The sequence below is a fragment of the Grammomys surdaster genome, unplaced genomic scaffold (assembly GCF_004785775.1).
Source record: "Grammomys surdaster isolate TR1022 unplaced genomic scaffold, NIH_TR_1.0 172, whole genome shotgun sequence".
Lineage (NCBI taxonomy): Eukaryota > Metazoa > Chordata > Mammalia > Rodentia > Muridae > Grammomys > Grammomys surdaster.
The window spans coordinates 4434438-4455102 of NW_021604620.1; the positions used below are offsets into that span (position 1 = coordinate 4434438).

The 20665-nt window shown below is 47.5% G+C and overlaps 1 protein-coding gene across 1 annotated transcript in view; it reads right to left on the minus strand.

Annotated features, from left to right (window-relative positions):
* Nucleotides 1–19863, minus strand: part of Ctdspl (CTD small phosphatase like) — a 92807-nt gene extending 72944 nt beyond the window's left edge. The window contains exon 1 of the mRNA XM_028767292.1: nucleotides 19752–19863. Coding sequence (XP_028623125.1) covers nucleotides 19752–19863 — 112 coding nt within the window. The remainder of the gene's footprint in view (nucleotides 1–19751) is intronic.
* Between the last annotated feature and the right edge of the window lie 802 nt (nucleotides 19864–20665).

Here is a 20665-nt window from a genome sequence, read left to right on the forward strand (position 1 = left end):
GGCAGAGGCAGGCAGAGGCAGGCAGAGGCAGGCAGAGGCAGGCAGAGAACTTCAGCTGGCTTCTTGCCAGCGGACAGCCTTATCAATGAGTCTCAGTCCCCATTAAAGGCCCTGTCTCAAAAGGCGGGGGGGGACAGTGACTGAGGACTAACACCCCAGGTTGATCTCTGGTTTCCACACATATGTGCTCATACCTGCATGTGTGCATCCATGAGTGTTCATACACATTGGCACACATACACACAAACCAAACATAGACCCTGTGTGCACACTCCCGCTCTTCCTGGTGATCCATTTCTCCTTCTGCACAGTTCTTCAGACCGAGGCTCCTTCTCAGATTTGAGGAGGTCGGAACTCTGGGGTCTTAGGCTTTCTGCTGAAGCTTGAAGGAGTGCTCTCTTCCTCCTGATGCCCCAAAGCGGGGCCAGGTATAGATGTCCTCAAAAGGGAATTTGTGTGGGAAATCTAAAAGGAGGGGCTGGCGAGGTGGCTCAGTGTAAACTGCTTGTTACATGAACATGAGGGCTCAAGTTCAAATCCCAGCAATCACGAAAACAGCTGGGCATGGCAGCACAGCACTGCAGTCCCACAACTGCAAAGACAGCCTGAGGCTCACAGGCTAGTGGGTCTGGTCAGTCACTGAGCTCCAGGCTCAGTAAGAGAACCTAGCTCGCCTCACACAAGGACCCACAGGGTGGCTCTTCTCCTTGGCCTGGCTTTCTTCCCTGTCTAAGCTGTAAATGTCATATAAGGTGACATGTAAGGCTGTCCTGCTGTTAGCCAGGATAAGGAGCCAACATTCTTCTACAGAATTCTTCACAAGGATTTTTTTTTTTCCTATCCAGTTCTCCAGCCCTGGGCAGTCTGAAGGCCATGAGGCTATTTGGTCTGGATCTAGTGAGGAAAGCTGTGTCCTCGGCTTGCTTACTTCTGAGAACTCTTACACAGGGAGCTTGAGGTAATCAAGTGGCAGTGAGGGCTGCCTCAGGAACGTGGCACCAGCCAGAAGCAACTACACACGGATGTGGACAGCATGCTGGCTCAACAGTGACAGTGCCTTGACTCATTCATTGCAAGGAGCCAATGAAAGAGTGTGGATCAGAGTATCTACCTGGCTGTTACGGCAAGAGGCTCCGAACTTGTGCCTGGCACTTATGAAGCCACCTTAGAGCCCACACGGAGAGGCATCTGGTGGGGCTGTGTCAGACGTGGCATATCATTTGCTAAGTGAGATGCTCAGACAGGCTTGTGATAAGGACACTCTGGCTTGCCTCTAGCGTTTGACCCTAGGGGTCCGGATAGACTGTGTCAATAACTTATACAATCATCTGGAACCTCAACGGAAGGAACAGAGGAGCCGCCTAGTCTTCCCCTGTAACCAGTGCAAGCTCTGTGTCCTGTGCGGCTGTGATGAGTGCTGAGTTTTCCCATGTCCCTTGGGATCGTCTAGAAGAGTTCTCATTCTAGGCACAGATGAGGCATCCCACTGATAAGCTGAGAGGGACAGCCTAGAATAGGGTGGTGCTGAGTGAGACTGGGCTTCAGAGAGATGAAATGATAAGCTGATACAGACACTGATGGCTGCATCCATGAAACACCCTCTTCTGCCCTGTAACAGGATTCTCCGTATCTTTAGGCATGGCAATGTGCCCAGCCGAGACCTCTCGCTAGCTGACGGTCAAGTGACTGTGGGACAGTACTGGCCAAAGAGTCTTGAAAAAAACCTCTGCTGTTGTGACATAGGGCTCTCTCTTCTCTCCTCCTCTCTGCTCAGCTTACTCAGGGTAAAGGCAGTGCCGTACTGGACCCAGGAGGATAGAAGCTATTGGCCAGGATGGTACAGGTAGGAAGATAACAGATTTGGTTGCTGATGGCATGGGGGGGGGGTCCTGGATGGGCTCATGCTAGAAAAATTACTTGTTTAGGCTAATTGCTATGTCTGGGATGTCTGTCATCTTCTGGGTGTGTGTGTTGCAAGCGTGTCTCTTAGTGTGGCAATATGAGAGGTGGTGGGCCCTTTAAGAGGTAGAGTCTGAAGGGAGGTCCTCAGGTCAGGGGCAGAGAGGCCCTCAGAAAGCATTGTTGGACCTAGTGCCTCAGATGTTCTATCTCTGTTCCTGCTCCTACTACTAGCTGTGGTCCCTATAGGAAGTGGGCTGACTAGGAGTGGATCTTTGAGGATTATAGCCTGGCAGCTGGTTCCAAACTCACGGCCTCCTGTGAAATAAGCAGATTCCCATATACCCCCCACCACCATGACGGCTCTGCCTCAGTGGATCAGAGTCCTCCAAAACTGTGAGTCATAGCCATGCAAATGTAAGATGGAGTGGTGGTGGTACAGCTCAGCGGTTAGGAACACCTGTTGCTCTTGCAGAGGACCTGAGCATGTTCCCAGCCTCCACGAGTGGCTCACAATCACTCATAACTTCAGAGCCCGGGGCTCCATGTGGCCATTGACCTCCACAGGCATCAGGCCCACATGTGCTGCACATACATACATGCAGGCAAAATATTCATTCCCAACCTATGACACATTTAAAACATTCTGTGCAACCATAAGGGAGATCGTGTTTCAAAAGCAATGTCACAATCCTGGCTCACTCTCCCCTGTCTTCCCGACAGAAGCTAACTGTTTCTTTCACTATCAGAAGTGACCCTCACTGACACTAGAAAGCAGTATCCCCCAAACTTATCCTGAGTTTAGAGGCTGCATGGAGCCTTTCTGTCAGACATCCCCTTGGCTTGCTGGGGCACCTTCTCATGCTGACTCCCAGAAGGGTGTGACACTGCCTGTCACATGGCCTGCAGCCCAAGCCTCCCTCGTTCACTCTCTAGCCTCTGTCTCCAGAATGCCCTGCTTTGGAGGTTCTAACGCAGGGCACAGTTCTTCAACCCAACTCCTCCCAGACAACACACTCTTGTCTTCATAGCGGGTGACATGTCACTGTGGCCACACTGAGTTCTCCCTCTGAGTCTGTCTTCTCACTGACAGAAGGCAAGGGACATGGCCCACCTCAGTCTAGAACTAACCATAGAGTAGAGCCATTCCTCAACTTCGTTTTTTTTAAGTGATTCATTGTCACCTGTAAATTGTGAATGCACACGTGTGCCTGTACATGGGTCTGTGCACGTGAGTGCAAAGCCTTCTGAGGCTGAGAGGTCCTCAGATCCACTGGAGCTGGGTTTACAGGGAATGATGTGGTGCTGGGAACCAAACCCTGGTCCTCTGCAAGACCAGTATCCACTGTTAACCTCGGAACCATCTCTCCAGCCCCAAGATTCCAAAAGTTCTTTAAAGAAAACTCCTGAACATCCACTGTATGCTAACCGTGGCTGACGCTCTTTATGGGCAGAAACTCACGTCGTGATTATTCCAGTTCTACAGATGAGTAAGCTGAGGCCCAGGGCCATTAAGTAACTTACCTAAGGTCACTTGGAGAGAAAGCAGAAAAGCTAAGAAAAAAAACCATTTAAAATGTGGGCCAAGGGCTACACTGCGGTTTGCAATAATTTAACCGTCTATGGCCACTGGATGTAGGAGTGGACCATCTTGGGGATTCAAGGCCTCCTAAGGCCTCTGTCAGCCTGACCATCTTGCTTTCTCTGTAATCATCACTAGCCTTGTGCCTTTGGCTAACCTGACCTTCTGAATTTTTCTTGACTTACACTCACTGTCACTGTGAACACCTAACGCCAGACACCAGAGGAAGCAGCTGATGCTACCCTTTTGTACCTCAGACCACGGGACAGCCTCAGTTGAGGACATGGGTTGGAGAGGTTCTGGTGTATAGGCATCAGTGAAGGTGAAGGAGCATGGCCTCTGACCCTGAAGGCTTCAAGTCACTTTGCAGTCTCTATGAGAGTGCTTACCCTTGCCCCTTAGGCCAGCTCCTATAGTCTTAAGAACTGAAATATCACCTACCTGAAACCTGGTGGGTTTCAAATGTTCATCTCTAGCCAAGTCCGTTTGTCTGGATTCTAGCCTGGGACTTTTTTTTTTTTGCCTCCTCAGCAACTGTTTCTGTAAGTTTCCCTGACATCTCACCACGGGTATGCCTAGAACAGAAGACCTACAGGTCTCAGTCTGTCACCTGAACAAACTACCTCTCCTTCTGTCATGTGACCACATTACCTATCCTGTCTGTCACCTGACCTCATTACCTCTCCTTCTGTCACTTGACCATGTTACCTTTCCTTCTACCTCATCCTAAAGTGCTCTCCTCAGCATTCACTCCCTCCCTGGGATTTCACCGGCTACTGGATTTTGTCAAGCATTTGCTTACAGCACATCTTCCGTGTTCTTTACTATCCAATGCTCCTTTACGAGACTTCAACCACTGACAAAACCAGGCTGATCCTGGTACTTTTACCACAGTTACCAACTGTGATGTTTAAATGCCAACTTGATACAACCTAGGATCAGCTGGGAGGAAAGCTTTAATGAAGGACTGTCTATACTGTGTTAGCCTGTGTGTGTGTGTCTATGGGGAACTGTATCATTAGTCAATGTGGGGCAACACAGCCCACAGTGGGCATCGCCATTCCCTACTCAGGTGGTCCTGAACTGGACCTGATTTGTAAAAGTGGACAAATCAGGCTAGGCACATGCTAGCAAGTGGCATGCACACTTTGTTCATTTCTCTCTGTGGATGTGACGTGTCTGGCTGTTTGAAGTTCCCGCTTCCTGAACTTTTCTGTGATGGCCCGTAACTTAGAACTAAACCATTTATCTTCTAAGTTACTTTTAGTCAGGGCCTCTTTTTCACTGAAAAAAGAAAAAAGAAAAGAAAGAAAAAAAGAAACTAGCACCAACATACTGCTTTCCTATACCTACTGTATTCTGCAATCAATGAATTAACCGACCCTTTAAAAGGTACTTATTACCATTGCCTGCGTGCGAGAAAAGGCTTGTGTTTGTGCCGTAGTGTATGCGTGGAAGTCAGAGGACAACTTCTGGAAGCCAGCTCTTTCTTTTTGCCATGGGTTCAGGTGACTGGTCTCAGGCTGTTAGGTTTGTGTGGCACGTATCTTTACCTGCTGAGCCATCTCACCAGCCAGCCCTTCATTAAGCGTTTGCTCATTGGTTATCGTCCACTCTCCGTGAGCCTCTGAGTCTACAATGGCGAGACCTCTGTCCTGCTCATCGATGTATATATTACTTGGCAGAGCAGACCCGTGGTAAATTCTTTAATGACTGAATGGACTGTGAGAGTCAAGCCAGCAGTAAGTGACATTTAATAGAACAGGAGTAAGTGAAAATGGTGGCTGGGTATGGCGCGTGGCGCAGGCTGAGCAGAGAGGGAAGAGTTACTGCGATTACACCACTAGACTCTGCTATGTGAAACTGCTAATATCTGAACTTGCGCACAGAACAGCCATTTTCTACGGTGGAGCTCAGCAATGTTATCACTGTTTGGACAGGGTATGTGACTTGAAACCACATTGTCTGCTCACAGGCAGACAGCATCACCTCACAGCACTGTTCACAGACGACCCCCCCCCCCCCCGCGGCAGCCTTCATTTCCCAGCAGGGTTAACAATGTGCTTTCCCTCCTTGCTGGGGTCTGGTGCTAGACACCCGTTCTCCTCTCTTTGAACCCTGCCTCATCTGGGGTCCCCCTGAGAGAATGCCCTCTCTGTTAAAAGGTTTTGATGGATCTGTTGCATCACCAAATGTGAATCCGAACCGTCTCTGTCCGCTTCTTAGAGAACAGGCCCGTGAGAGACCTAGAGAGCCGCAGCTCTGTGTCTGAATGGGTCCCGTGTGGTCAGGAGGAAGTGGATTAAAGCCGAGGAACGCGTCTTCCCTGTAACAGAGCTTGCCTCTGACCACTGTTCCATTACTAGCATGAGTCACTGCAATCAGCTAGGCCTCAAGGAAGACGGCAGCAGAAACCTCACAGGAGCATGTGAGGGAGCGCGGTCGCTCTCTCGAGGACTTTGCACTTCCACATTGCACACTTCTGTCTGCCTACAATGCCACTTTTACACTGGATACCTGTCTCAGTCACTTTTCTCTTGTTGTGACAAAACACCATGGCCAAGGCAACTTATAAAAGAGAGTGTGTAATTAGGAACACGGGGTTGCAGAGGGTCTATGACCATCATGGTGGGGAGTATGGCAGGCGGGCAGGCAGGCAGGCATGGTGCTGGGGCGGTAGCGAAGAGCTTACATCTGATCGACAGCACAAGGCAGAGAAAGCTCTCTGGGGGTGGCATGGACTTTTTTTTTAAAGATTTATTTATTTTATGTATGTGACTACACTGTAGCTGTCTTCAGACACACCAGAAGAGGGCATCAGACCCCATTACAGATGGTTGTGAGCCACTATGTGGTTGCTGGGAATGAACTCAGGACCTCTAGAAGAGCAGTCAGTGCTCTTAACCACTGAGCCATCTCTTCAGGCCCTGTAGCATGGGCTTTTAAAAAGTCTGCTCCCATTGACACTTCCTCCAACAAGGCTGCACCCTATAATTCCTTCCCAACACTTCTGCTAACTGGGGATCCAACATTCAAATACATGAGCTTAAAGAGGGCAGAGTTTCATTCAAACCAGTACAGCGCCGGACCCAACAACCCGAAAATCATCACCATTTTCAAAGCCTGGCACTCATTCTTATGGAATGGGATCACCATCTAGACCCAGCTGCCCAGAGATTTAGAAAAAAAAAACTATTATCACTCAATGATTGGCACCTTAATTTCTAGGGTAAAGATCAAAACACTTAACTTGCCAGAGATAATAGAGCAATCACCAAAAAATGTACACCGTATATACTTTAAAAATTTTGTATGCGTATGGGTGTTTTATCTAAATGTATGTCCACCTATGATGATGCATGAGAGGAACAGAAGAAGGCATTGGATCCCCTGGGCCTGGAGTTATAGTCAGTCTGGAGTCACCGTGTGGGTGCTGGGAATGGAATCCAGTTCCTCTGGAAGATCAGCCAGTGCTCAACCCCTGGGCCAACTCACTGGACTTTACTTCTCTTTTTGAGAAAGGCAACTGATGTTGTTGGATGTAGCTTTAAGATTTTCCTATTCGCTAGACAATCACCAAGGCGCTAGCACCCTTTAGTGAGTATCACTTTATGATGCAGTTTCTCAGATGTGCCTGTGACGCACAGGTCGGGGGGGACTGGATGAGAGAAAGTTTGTAAGCTTTCCCTCTAATCCCTATCGACTCACTGCTCAAAGAAAGGGCTCAGAAGCTGGACATGGCATAAGCTCTGAAAAGTGACATTTGGGGATCGCAATGGCTCATCAACTCTGAATTTAGAACTCATAATCACCTAGGAGAACAGCCGGAAACTTCAGGGGATGAAGTTGGCTAACATTGGAGCAGAGCATCATTACAGAATGTCTACCTGCTTCAGAAGCATCTGTTTCTAGCGGCCATCCAATCACAGGACACCACAGCTGGAAGGACAGCTGGAAGGACCTGGAGGTCTCACTCTCATGGGTGGCTCAGGCGCTCCACCAAGTACACAGAAGAGAATGATGTCAAAGGGAGGGTGGAGGCTGGCGGTATCCGGGACTTCTGGGTACCAGACAGACAGCTGCATGTTAGGGTGGTCACCTCTCCATCTTGCTCAAAAACACAGTCTTCTCCTGCTCTGAAGAAAACCCAAGCTAGTCTTCGAGGCTCTGGTCCTTTCCTAACTCCAAACAATTACACAGGCTCCTTTCTGCATCCAGGCTCCCCATGTCCTGTGGATTCTTAATGCCTCTCCCCCCTCCCATGCAGCCTCCGTGGCTCTGCTAATAGCCTGCATGTCCCCACACTCCTGAACACCCAGGCTGTCTGCATTTCACTGAGGGGATGCATCACACCCAGCCTGCAACCTCTGCCTTCCACCTTTCCACTGACTTTGTATTTCCAGGGGAGGAAGACCACCTTGGGTCTGTATGAATTCCTCACCCTACAGTCCCTTGTCATGTGGCAGCTCTCAAGCAACTGAGAATAGCTGTCACAGGTTCCTTGTCTGTTTAAAAGCCGATCCTTACAAAGGATTGAGCCATGGTGTTTCAGCGAGTCTGTGAGCAGTTTAACCAGCACCCTACCTCATATCTCAGCAGCTTTAATGAAAAAAATTCAAGCACACGGCAAAGTTGCAGAGGTTCTGTGAATCTGACCACTGACATCTTGTGATGCTTGCTTCATCCTGTACCTGACATTCCCTTCCCCAGTCACCAATCTGATCTCTGACACACTTCAAAAGAAGTAGATACTATGTTACTTCCCTTGGATAATTTAGTATACCTGATTAAATTAGCTATAGCTTAGCTTTAATTTTTAAATTTTTGTGCCCAAATCCATGTGTGTATGTGTGTGGTACATACACATAAATGTGTGTGTGTCTGTGTGTGCGTTTGTATATTTGTGTGATATGTGTATGCGTGTGTGTGTGTGTATCTGTTTGTGTGGCGTGTGTGTGTGTGTGTGTGTTTGTGTGTCTCTGTGTGTGTGCCAATGTGCACACATGTGGAAGTCAGACCAAGACACTGAGTATCTTTCTGGATTGTTCTTCATCTACTGGAAGGTTGCCATTTTGGATAAAATGGCTGCCCAGTGAGCACCCTGCATAGGCCTATCTCAGGAGTTTCAGACATGGGCAACTGAATCCAGCTTTCAGGTGGGTTCTAGGGATTTGGAATCGGGGTCTCATGCTGGCAGAGCAAGCACTTTGATCCACTGAACCGTCTATCCAGTCTCAAGCCCAAATCTTAAGCGTATACTCAATGAGTTTTGCCTATTGTATACATTGTATACATTTAAGAAGGCTTACTACTCTATGGGGGATTACTCTCCATTCCCCACTACTGGAGATACTGAATTGATTTCCTGGACAGAACAACTAAGAACTCAGAACCAAAATATAATATGCAATAACTTTATATAAATGCAAGAGAAAATATGGGACAGAGAGAAAGTATATTCTGGAGGAGCTGATGGAGATGGGAAAGATACAGATGGAGATGGGTTTTTTTCAGTTTTAAGTCTCTGGGCACTGTAGAGGCTGAAGCTGGTGTAGTGCTGAAACCCAGCAAGAAAACACCGGGTCTCTGGACATTTCTTGGAAGCTGTAGCAGCAATCCAGACAGGACAGGGCCGGAAAGGACTCCCATCAGGAATAAGAACCGCCCACACCTCTGGCTGACCCTTTATCACGCATACATGCAGCAGACTCCAAACAACCAGCTGAGGAGAAAATATGTGGGAAGTGATGTACTGCCCTCAAGTCGGGCTTGCGGTTTTAGTTTAACCAAGCTAATTGCTGGTACCTAGAACAAACAAACAACTTCTCACTCCTCAAAATAGCACCTCAGAAGGACAGCAGGGAATCTGGGCTCTTTATCACAGAATATACGATTGTACTCTACCCAAAATACAGTACAAAATTATTTAATTTCTACATAGGAAATATGGCCTATCTTTGACCATCAAGAGACCTCAACATGCCCCGTCCCCTACCCTCCTTGTTACAATGATTAATGTTTATGCTCAGTGGCATAAAGGGAACTGCAGGAGAGATGAGGCGTGTGGGAGAAGTTTGTGCAGACGCAGAAACTGTGGAAGAACCCCAACTGGAAATTCTAAACTTAGAATCTACAATATATGGATAGGTGTGTCAGTATGCACTTTTGATCTAAGTACTGGGGAAGCAGTGGCAGGCTGAGCTCTATGACTTTGAGGCCAGCCAGAGATACATAGTGGCCTCAAAATACAACAACAACAACAATAACAGCAACAACAACAGCTCCCATTATATGTGAAAAAAATCCGAGTGTAAGGACACCACGGCTCAGACCACAGACAGGGCCAGTGAACGTTAAGGCCAGGAGAAATGATCCCATCTGAGAAGAAAAGGGGGAAAGGTTTTAAAGATGAACAGCGGCACAGACCTGAGAACTCATGGGAAGGACCATGAGTGCAGCCGGAGTCCCAGAAGAAGAAGACTGAAAGAGAGGTCAGGACAGAATAAGTACCAAATTTAAAAAAAAAAAAAAAAGACTGGAAATTCTTTGATTTTATCGGTTTAAGAATCGCAACAAATCTATTGACTCACGAAGCTCAAGGAATTCAAAGTAGGATAAATACAAAGAAACCAGAGGAAAGAAAGCTACAGAGCTCTTGGGGGCAGCCAGGGGAAAACTACGCACAGCAGCCATAACGAGGGCTGTGGTAATGGTGAAGACAGTCACCCGCCAGGAATGCTGGGAAAGATCCTTACAGACAATCGTCAACTGAAGTTCTATACCCAGTGACTAGTGTCTTCAAGAATGAAGGTAAGTAAATATACATTACCTATATAGAATATTTCACATAGCTCAGGCTGGCCAAGAACTCACTGTGTGACAGGGGATGTCCTTGAAATCCTTACCCTCCTCCATCTGTCTTCCAAATGCTGAGATTATAGGCATGCACCACCTTGGGTGGGTATGGTATATGTGAGGCCTGTATTCATGTGTGTGTGTGTGTGTGTGTGTGTGTGTGCGCGCGCATGCATGCATGCACACTCACCTGCTGTGTGTGGAGGGCAGAGCATGATGGGGTGTCTCCCTCAGTCACTATACTATTTTTTTTTTTTTTTAGATAGGCTCTCTCATTGAGCATGGAACTCATTGTACTGGCTGGTTTTGTGTGTCAACTTGACACAAGCTGGAGTTATCACAGAGAAAGGAGCTTCAGTTGAGGAAATGCCTCTATGAGATCCAGCTGTAAGGCATTTTCTCAATTAGTGATCAAGGAGGGAGGGCCCCTTGTGGGTGGTGTCATCCCTGGGCTGATAGTCCTGGGTTCTGTAAGAAAGCAAGCTGAGCAAGCCAGGGAAAGCAAGCCAGTAAGCAGCATCCCTCCATGGCCTCTGCATCAGCTTCTGCTTCCTGGCCTGCTTGAGTTCCAGTCCTGACTTCCTTTGGTGATGAACAGCAGTGTGGAAGTGTAAGCTGAATAAACCCTTTCCTCCCCAACTTGCTTCTTGGCCATGTTGTTTTGTGCAGGAATAGAAACCCTGACTAAGGCACTCACCAATTCAGCTATGCTGGCTGACATCTAGGCTGGCTGGCACCTCCAGAAATCCCCAGGTGCAAGAGCTTTGTGCTTGGGTGCCAGGCATCTGAACTCAAGTTTAAATACTTGAGTGGGAAGCACTTTACAGACTGAGTCCCCCCTAGTCAGTATCTTTTGATACTACACATTGGCTACCATGTGTTACTTTACATACCAATTTATACAAACTTTAAGGTACATGGTTTAAAATTAAGAACTAAAATATGTGTGTGTGTGTGGGGGGGGGTAAATCAACATACTAATCCACCCTTCATTTTTCCTTTAAGATTCGGCAGGAAGTTACTTTGAGTGGCCTGGCAGCTGTTTTTACTCTGCTAGGGTCTCCCTGCCTCTTCTACTTTTCTCACAACACCACACTAAGAAAATAAAGATACTGTGTTATTCCTCTCAACAGAAAGAATGCAGAGCCGGCCGTTAAAAGACTCACATGCTAAGAGTTCAGAAGGACAGGCGGGGGTGGGTAAACGACCAGAAAGAAAACAGGGTCTCCTGGAGGGATACATGCAAGTTGGAGAATTAACTCACAGGTTGGATATGGAGTAAAAATATTTGCCTTAAAATTTTTTTTAACTTGAATGAGCATGTCTGTCGGACTTGCTGATCTGGGACTGTCCCTGTTCCCAGCCAGGGTTCAGGAAGGTGACCTCTGCACACCTGCTCTGACCTTTCTGCATTCCCTGAATTCCTTCTAAAAGCCGGCTGCTAAGTGTTAATTTTTCTGCAGAGGATTACAGGACAACCTGTCCGGAGCACAAAGATCCCCTTCGTACTGGCCTGGCTTTCCGTAAACCTACAGGCAAGCTGTTTCCAAACAGTTCACATCCTGAGCGGATTGCTAAACTCGGTCACTAGCTGGCCTCTGACATCTAAACAACAGCTGTGTTCTGTCCTGAGAAAGGGCAGCCTCTCCCAGACAGTGACTCTCCAAAGGTCAGCTGTGTCCTGCAGCGGCTGAGTCCGCCCCACGGCTGGTGGCACATGCTGGCAAAACAGAACAAACTGTTTGTCCCCCAACTCCCTTTCCTCCCTCTTGGCTGGTCGGCACAGGCCTTAGAAGTTCAGCTCGCCCTGCACAGGAAGTGGAGGCCGTATAGTGGAGGCGGTAACCTTCGTCCTGCACACTCACAGCGGCTCTCATTCCCATGCAAACTTTTTTTTTTTTTTTTGCACTGAAGATGTCCGAGGGCTACCACTGGAAATGGTGCAATGGCAAAGGATCAGGGGACAAGGTTAAAATATGCCTCTCGAGCAAGCAAATGTCCAGTTTGTTTGTTTTCCTTGTTTAATATCATACACTCTGTCTCAAAAAAGACAACCTGTACACACTGTAAAGGCATGGAAGCTGTCGCTGAGCAACTTAAATGAACTGTTTACGATGACCTTTAACACCACAGGAAGGACTTGAATTTGAGGGTCTTTCTGTTCTATACTGGGATGGGGAGGTGGCTCAGTCAGTAAAGTCCTTACCGTGAAAGCTGGGGAACCTGGCATGGCGGCCTGTGTCTGTAAACCCAACACTACAGAGATGGAGACGGGAGATTCCCAGGGCTGGCTGGTGAGCCACTCAGTCTGCACCAGTAAAGCCAGGCCAAAAGGGAAACCCTGTCTCGAAGAACAACACTCAAGGCTGACTTCCCCCAACCCCCAACCTTCCTGCCTCAGCCTCCCAGATGCTAGAATCAAAGGCTTGAACCGCCGTGCTTGGTCTGAATTTTTTCTATAGTAAACAGGTAAAAAAATTTTTTTTGAAAGTCACTTTGCACCTAAAAGCTAAAAAGATATATGTTCTTTCCAAAAGAAAATAATTTACATGTTAAAAGACTAATTAAAGGTACAGGATCTTCTTCTACCAGGAGCTCAATATAAGTTTCTTACATAAATTGCCACTCCAAGCATGGACAGAAGAGGACAGTTGAGCTTTAAGGTAGATGTCCTGATGAACAGCTGTGTCCTGGCTTTCACCTGGACTGCTGCTCTACACATCTGTGTGTAGGAGGAGAAACATGTCCTTCAGACAGCACGAGCACAGGGAGGCAAACAACGAGCTTCTTTCATGGTTTGGACGCCAATTAGAACTGGACTCATCAAGCCAAGGCATGGATTGGTGTTTCGTGTCAGCAAGGATGATGGACAGAGAGAAAAGCACCTCCGGGTGCGGGTTCCATTCTGTGTGCTCCAGAACAATGCCTGGGTGGGTCAGCATAGAGCCCTCAGCAACACATCCATCCAATACGCAGCAAGGACATGAATAGAGTGGTGTGTCCATCGGTCAATTCTGTATCTGCCGCTGGCCTTGGGGACATACTGCTGTGTCAGACCAGGCAAGCCTCAAAGAGTGAAGGCATGCAAGGGCCGCGGTCACAGGCTGTGTTCCAGATCGGATTTCTCTGGAGTAGTCTCAACAGCAAAGTGGCAAATCGTTTTCTAATTCACCTCTGAAGGGGATCGGCTCCTTCCTTCCTGCTTCCTCCTCCCTCGCTTCCTGTTATGGAGTGTATAATCCTGCTCAGCCTTATAACCTCATGCAAAACTTGGTATGACCCTGGCAGGTGACAGCCTGGACACCTGCCAAAGCACATCCTGTGACAGAGGACCTCAAGACAGAAAACCTAGACCTGAGGAAGACTGGTGTGTGCCGGGGATGCCTGCACAGTGACAAGTGTCACTGGATGGTACAGTTCTGAGTCTCCTGTTGACAAAGCTTCAGCCTTTTATAATTATTATTCTTAATTTTTAAGTGAAAGAAAACCATGTTTCACAGCAAACTCTTCAGAACTAAAAGCAAAGCGTCAATCCCTTTGAACACTCCCGATTTTCTTTAAGCCAGATTATTTAATATGCTGACACTGTCAATTCTTTTTTCTGCCTTTTTTTTAAAGATGTGTGTGTATGAGTGCCCTGCCTACATATTTGTCTGTTTCTCACATACATTCCGAGTACCTAAGGAAGTAGTGAGCCTTCATGTGGGTACTGGGTATTGAACCGGGGTCCTTTGCAAGAATGATAAGTACTCTTAACCAGAGAGCCAACTCTCCAGCCCCCTTTTCTGCTTTTATGCACTTGTTTGTTTTGTGTGAAGGTGTGCTTGTGTGTAAGTGTATGTACATCGCCATAGGGGTGGAGTTCAGAGGACTTTTTTTGTGGGACTCTGTTCTTTCCTTCTGTCCAATGGGTCCTGGGACTCAAAATTCAGGTCATCAGGTGTGGCAGTGAGTACTTTCACCTACCCAGTCATCTTACTAAGCCCCCCCCCCATCCATTCATCCATCCATCCATTTCTTTCTTTCTTTAATTTTTTATTAAAAAATATTTTTCAGCGGGGCAATGGTGGCACGTCTTTAATCCTGGCACTCAGGAGGCAGAGGCAGGGGAATCTCTTTAAGTTTGAGGTCAGCCTCAAATTTTTTTTTCACACAATATAATTTGATCATGGCCCCTTCTCCATGTCCTAGCTCTCCTCCTTTCTCTCAAAACGCAAAACAAAACAAAAAAAAAATGAAAATCAAAACTGTACTGGCTAGTTTTGTGTCAACTTGACACAAGCTGGAATTATCACAGAGAAAGGAGCCTCCTTTGAGGACATGCCTCCATGAGATCCAGCTGTAAGGCATTTTCTCAATTAGTGATCAAGTGGGGAGGGCCCATTGTGGGTGGGGCCATCCCTGGGCTGGTAGTCCTGGGTTCTATAAGAAAGCAGGCTGAGCAAGCCAGGGGAAGCAAGCCAGCACCAAATAAGCAGCACTCCTCCATGGCCTCTGCATCAGCTCCTGCTTCCAAGTTCCTGCCCTGTGTGAGTTCCTGTCCTGACTTCCTTTGGTGGTGAACAGAAACATGGAAGTGTAAGCTGAATAAACCCTTTCCTCCCCAACTTGCTTCTTGGTCATGATGTTTTGTGCAGGAATAGAAACCCTGACTAAAACAAAATAAAAGCCTACATGAAAACCCCATGGAGTCCTCCGTGTTGGGCAACTACTCCCTGACATGAAGCCTACCTACCCTGGAGTGTGGCGGAGACTCAGTGAGACTCCATTGGAGAAATTGTTTTTGCCTTCCCCAGCAAACTGCTTCTTGGTCAGGAGTGGGACTTTGGGTCCTCTTCCTCTCCTCAGTGCTGGGGTTTGTCTGGTTTGATGTGTTAGTCTCTGTGGGTTCATATAGTCAACCCTATTGTGTGTCTGAAGATTTCCTTGGAGTCATCTGTCACCTCAGGCTCTAACAATCTTTCCACCCCTCTCTGCGTAGCTCCCCGAACTTGGTAGGGAAGGGGTTTGATGGAGATAGCCCATTTGGGACTGAGTGCTCCGAAGCGCTCACTGTCTGGCTATGGTTGTGTTAACCACCATCCACTGTGAGACACAGTCTCTGAGGAGGGCTAAGAGAGGATCTGCTCTGAGCCCCAGCCCAGTGTCTCCATTCCATCTCTTGATTTACCCATTTTCCCATTCTCTATTATATTACCACTTCCACGCACCTATATTCACATCTTCCAGATACCCCGATATTCTTGTTAGTTCTCAAATGCCAAGCATGTCCAATACCTGTGCATTTCAAAGCAGTTGAGCCCATTTTGCAAAACACTGGGTATCTCCCGCCTGCCTTTCTATGGTTGATTATGCATGCCTCCTGGGTTCTGTGTCTCTCTGTTTTTATTCATTTCCTTATTTTGCTGAAGTTCTTGTTCTGTTTGCTTCCTAGAAAAGGATTTGAAGGACAACATTTTTTCTATCTTCATGCTTGATTGCCTCTGTCTTCTGCTTCTATGCCTTGAGCTTGACATACTTTCCACACGACATCCACAAGGATGAACCAGGACCCTCCGAAGCCGTGAGCCAAGACAAAATCTTCTTCTTTTAGTTTTCCCGTGTGACTTTTGTCATAGTGACACAAAATAATGGCGGAGAGAAAGATTTTATAGTCATCATTTCTAGAGATTTTATTTATTTTATATGCATGTGTATTTGGCCTGCGTGTGTTGTCTGTGCAACTCGTGTGCAGAGCCGTGGAGACTAGAACAGGGAGTGCGGTGCCCTGGAGTTAAAGATGGTTGTGAGCTGTCATGTGGGTGCTGGAAAATGAACCTGGGTCTTCTGGAAGAGCAGCCAGGGCTCTTAGCCACGGAGACACCATCTTTCTTGACCCTATTTCTGGTTTTTGATGTTGCTCATAATGTCCTTAGTATGAGTGACTTTTAAAACTCATTTTCTGGAGCTCTCCATTGAAAGTAGCTTTTAAGACCCGGGGTGACAATGTGTGTCTGTAATTCTAGCATGCCGGAGGTTGCGAAAGGAGAGTTAGGAGTTCAAGGACAGCTTGGCCTATGTATTGAGATGAAGGGGGAGGGGCTTTCAAAACAGAGTACCTTAACCTTTCATTCTGAACCTTCCTTTTTTTTTTTAAAAAACAACAACTTATTTTCTTTTTAATCTTATGTGTATGAGTATCTTGCCTGCATACTAGATGTGTGCCTGGTGCCACAGAGGCCAGAAGAGGGCGTCAGAGCAAACAGAGCTGGAGTTACAGACGGTTGTGAGCTGCCATGTGGGTGCTGGAAACCAAACCTGGAACAGGTTTAAGAGCAGCTCTTAACCACTGAGACATCTCTTCCGTCCAGTTTTCTGTTTTCTTTCCTCATTCATCCATTCATTTATTCATTCTGTTTGTTTGTTTATTTTGGTTTTCTAAGACAGGGTTTCTCTGTATCCTTGGGCATACTGGAACTCACTCTGTAGACCGGGCTGGCCTTGAACTCAGACACCTGCCTTCTCTGCCTCCCAGTGCTGGGATTAAAGGCGCCACCACCGCCTGGCTCAGCCACCTTTCCTTAGCTTCAGTGCTCCTTTACCTTAGAATTCTTCCTAGTCAGGCATCGAATCTGCACATCCTGTTCAAATTTACTTCTGTAATTAACATTCTGTCCTACCTCATCTCTGCGTGTGTGCTTGTATGTATGTGTGTGTGTGAGCGTGTGAGCATGTGCACACACATGCAAGCACATGCACGTGTGTGCTGGTGCGTGCACCTGTGTGTATGCCTGTGGAGACCAGAGGGCAGCATCAGGTGTTTCTGATTGCTCTCCACCTCCTGTTTTGAGACAGGGTCTCTCCCTGAGCCTTGTGCTCCTGAGGCTAGACTGGCTGGTCAGTGGACTCCGCATGCCCCCTCTGCCTCCCATCACTAGAGGGTCAGAGGTTTGAGCTGTCTGTCATGCCTCGGATGTTCTCTTGTCTTTTGGAAACTCCCTGACCTCATATCCAGTCTTTATATTACATTTCAGAAGTGGTTATATTTTTATCTTCCAAAATGTTCTTCTTGTCCTCAAATACGCTGTTGCTTTTTAAAATTGAATTGTCAAAACTTTCACAGAGTGGGACTGTTTCCACCACTGTCCTTTAGAGCGGTGGGGCCCATTCTCTGCTCTATAGTTAAAGACCGCTGGTGGCTAAGGCTTCTGCCTTGCTGCCTCCTCTGGGCCTGCAAGCAGCCTTCACGTCTCCCACACAGCTCCATCAGATGGCAATGAAAAAGAAGAGATGTTCCAAATTTTGTTTTCATTTACAAATATTAAAAATTGTTTATTTAGGGCTGGTGAGATGGCTCAGCAGGTAGAAGTATATGCATAAGCCTAACAACCCGGGTTCAATCCCTGGAAACCTCAAAAACAGGAACAGACTCCCGAAAGTTGTCCATGCACCCCACCCACCCTACCATATACATGTAAACACACAATCACAAATAAAATTTAAAAATATTTAAAGGGAGACAGAGGATTATGGACCCTGCCCCCCTGCCTCCCTCCCTCCTTTTGAGCTAGGGCATTGCTCTACTCCCATGGTAACCCACCATAACGAATGGAAACCCACCACCACCAGCCACCACATAACCCAACCTCCCCCTGCCTTAGCCCCAAGCACTGGGATTTACAGCCACGTATAAACACACCCGATTTAAAATTACGAATTCAACCCCAAAAAGCTTTTTTGGACCTCCCCATTCCCAGGGACTAATTAATTCTTTGGCAGCTTCTTGTCAAGGGAGACTGTAGGTCATGGCGTGCAGACAGAACAGAGCTTCCAGCATGGCCTGGTGGGCTGTAGCCCCCTCACTTGCTCTACCCCAAGTCCAGAGCCCCACCCCATCTCTGTATCTCTTTCAAAAGCCTGGCAATCGCTGAGCTCCTCTGGCAGCTCCTTGGATATGAACTTGAATCTCACCCTACAGATGGTTCTAGAAATAAACTGGCTCCCTGGTTTCTGAAATTTTGAGCTTTATGGTATGACTAACTGCAAACAGTTTATGTAAACCAGCCCATCTCCTCTCAGAAGGTACTGGTTGACTCAAATGGGGCGGTCTGAGGATCTTGTGATTAACACACGAGACCATTTGGTAGGTGCTGTGGACTCACGTCTTCTGCCCCAAAATAGAAAGAAACCACTGGAATCTGCTTCCTAACCTCTTAAACTCTCCCATGCTTGCATCCAGGAGACTAGCACCACATATCTGAGGCACCGCCATGTCTGAGGCATCAAAGGAGGCCAGTTCAGCAAGTGACAAAGGAAGGCTACACTTTGACGTCAATCCAAGTTGTCGGTTTACAGGGACGTCATGAAATGTTTTTCAGTTGCAAGTGTGCATGTACTATAGGTGTGTGTATGTGTAAGTGTTCATGTGAGTATGGACGTGTGTGGGGAGGGGTCAGAGGGTAACCTCTGGGTATTCATCCTTCTTTTCCGTCTTGTTTGAGACAGGGCCTCATTACTGCTATGTATAACAGGCCAACTGTCCTGTGACCATCCAGGGATTGCCTGTCCACCTTTTCTCTCTCCACAGGAGTGCTGGGTCTTCATGGATTCTGGGTATCTAAACTTATGTCTTCAAGCTTGCATAGGCATTTTACCCACTGAGCCCTCCCTCAGCCTCTAACATTTTTTTTGGACTGTGTTTTGTGTCTGTCCCAGTTGGGTTTTTATTGCTATGATAAAGCATCATAACCAAAAGCAACTTGGGGAAGAAAGGGGTTATTTCACCATCAAAAAGAACAGTCGGGGGTGGGGGTAGGGAAACTCAAGGCAGGAGTGGGGGGGGTGGAGGGGGAGGAACTGAAGCAGAGACCTTTGAGGAGCTCCATTTAAAGGTTTGTTCCTCATGCCTCACTCAGTTTGCTTTCCAATGTTCCCAGCCACCTCCCTCCCACAGGGCGACAGTGACTGACAGACAGTGACAGATAGTGACAGACAGTGACCTCCGACTCCTCATCAGTCCTAGGCTCCCTAGCTGCCTTCGTGCCCTCAGGAGCTCCTGCAATACGTCAGACTCTGAAGCCCCACCTTCACCATGCACCTTTGGCTTCTTGGATACACATTCCAAATCCCATGTAGGGGAGGCACAGCCCAAAGACCACGCCCCCCGACCTGCCTACAGGCCAATCTGACAGACGCAGTTCCTCAATTGGGATTCCCTCATTCCAAAGATGTCTAGTTTTATATTAGCTGACCAAAACTAAGCAGCAGAACATCACTCTGACATGGTGACACAATCTCACGTTAGCTTACAAGCATCACCAAGGAGGGAGAAAGCATTGGTAATCTATCACATTCAAGACCGACTTACAAACCTCCTGTTGGTAACAGACTGGTAGTGCCCGTCAGGCCGTTGGTCCTGCTGCCACATAACACATACGTCGGCATGGGAAGCACACGGTACGACAAGACCTAGCTGTAGCCTGCCTTTCGTCGATCATGGCCTCTGCCCCAGCACCTCGACCCCCACCGTTGGTTCTGCTCATCCGCATTGTTGCAGGCCTGTTATGTAACTGCCAACTTATTGAAGCCCCGGAGTGCAGAACGGCTGTGTGTTTCTTAAATTATGCAAGGCCTGACCTTCTCCTTGGCAAATACCTAGCGTGTTTGTCTTCGGCGGTCCGCAGCGCTGTGAAGAGTTGTTAGCACATTGCGAGTCATTCCTCTGATGTGTGCTCATGCAGTGAGGCAGGGACTGCTAACCTCCAGGCCAGTACCCGGGCAGCAGCGTGTTCTCTGGAGTCTCCTCGTTCCTCACAGTTTTCACGGAACAATCATAACAGCAAACCCTCACGGAACACTTGCATGTACTAAGTGCCTTATGAGTGTGGATCTGATATTCCATCCCGGGAAGGAAGGGAATATTTTTATTTTTATAATGACTGTGATGGTCTTTAATGAGTTTTATTCTCATTTTATAGATGAGGAAAAAGAGGCAGCAGGAGGTCAAAATGGGAACTTTGGGATACAAACTCAGATAGTTTACTTGTGCTGAGGCATCCCACAGACACCACACAGATCCTATCTCCTCCGAGACTTCCTGGGCCAGGTCTGCTTGACTTGGGTGTCTTTGGCTGTAGATCATTGGCAACACTCGTGCACATACACATGCAAGCGCGTGCACACACACACACACACACCCCTGGACAAATGGAACCGACAAGTACTCCACTCAATATTTGCTAGATTTTTGCCTGAAAGTACTTTGAAAGACGATTTGGCTCCCAGGGACATTGGAAAGTGGGAAACCTGGGAGCCAGGATGATGTGAGCCTGAGAAGGTTCACAAGCGCTG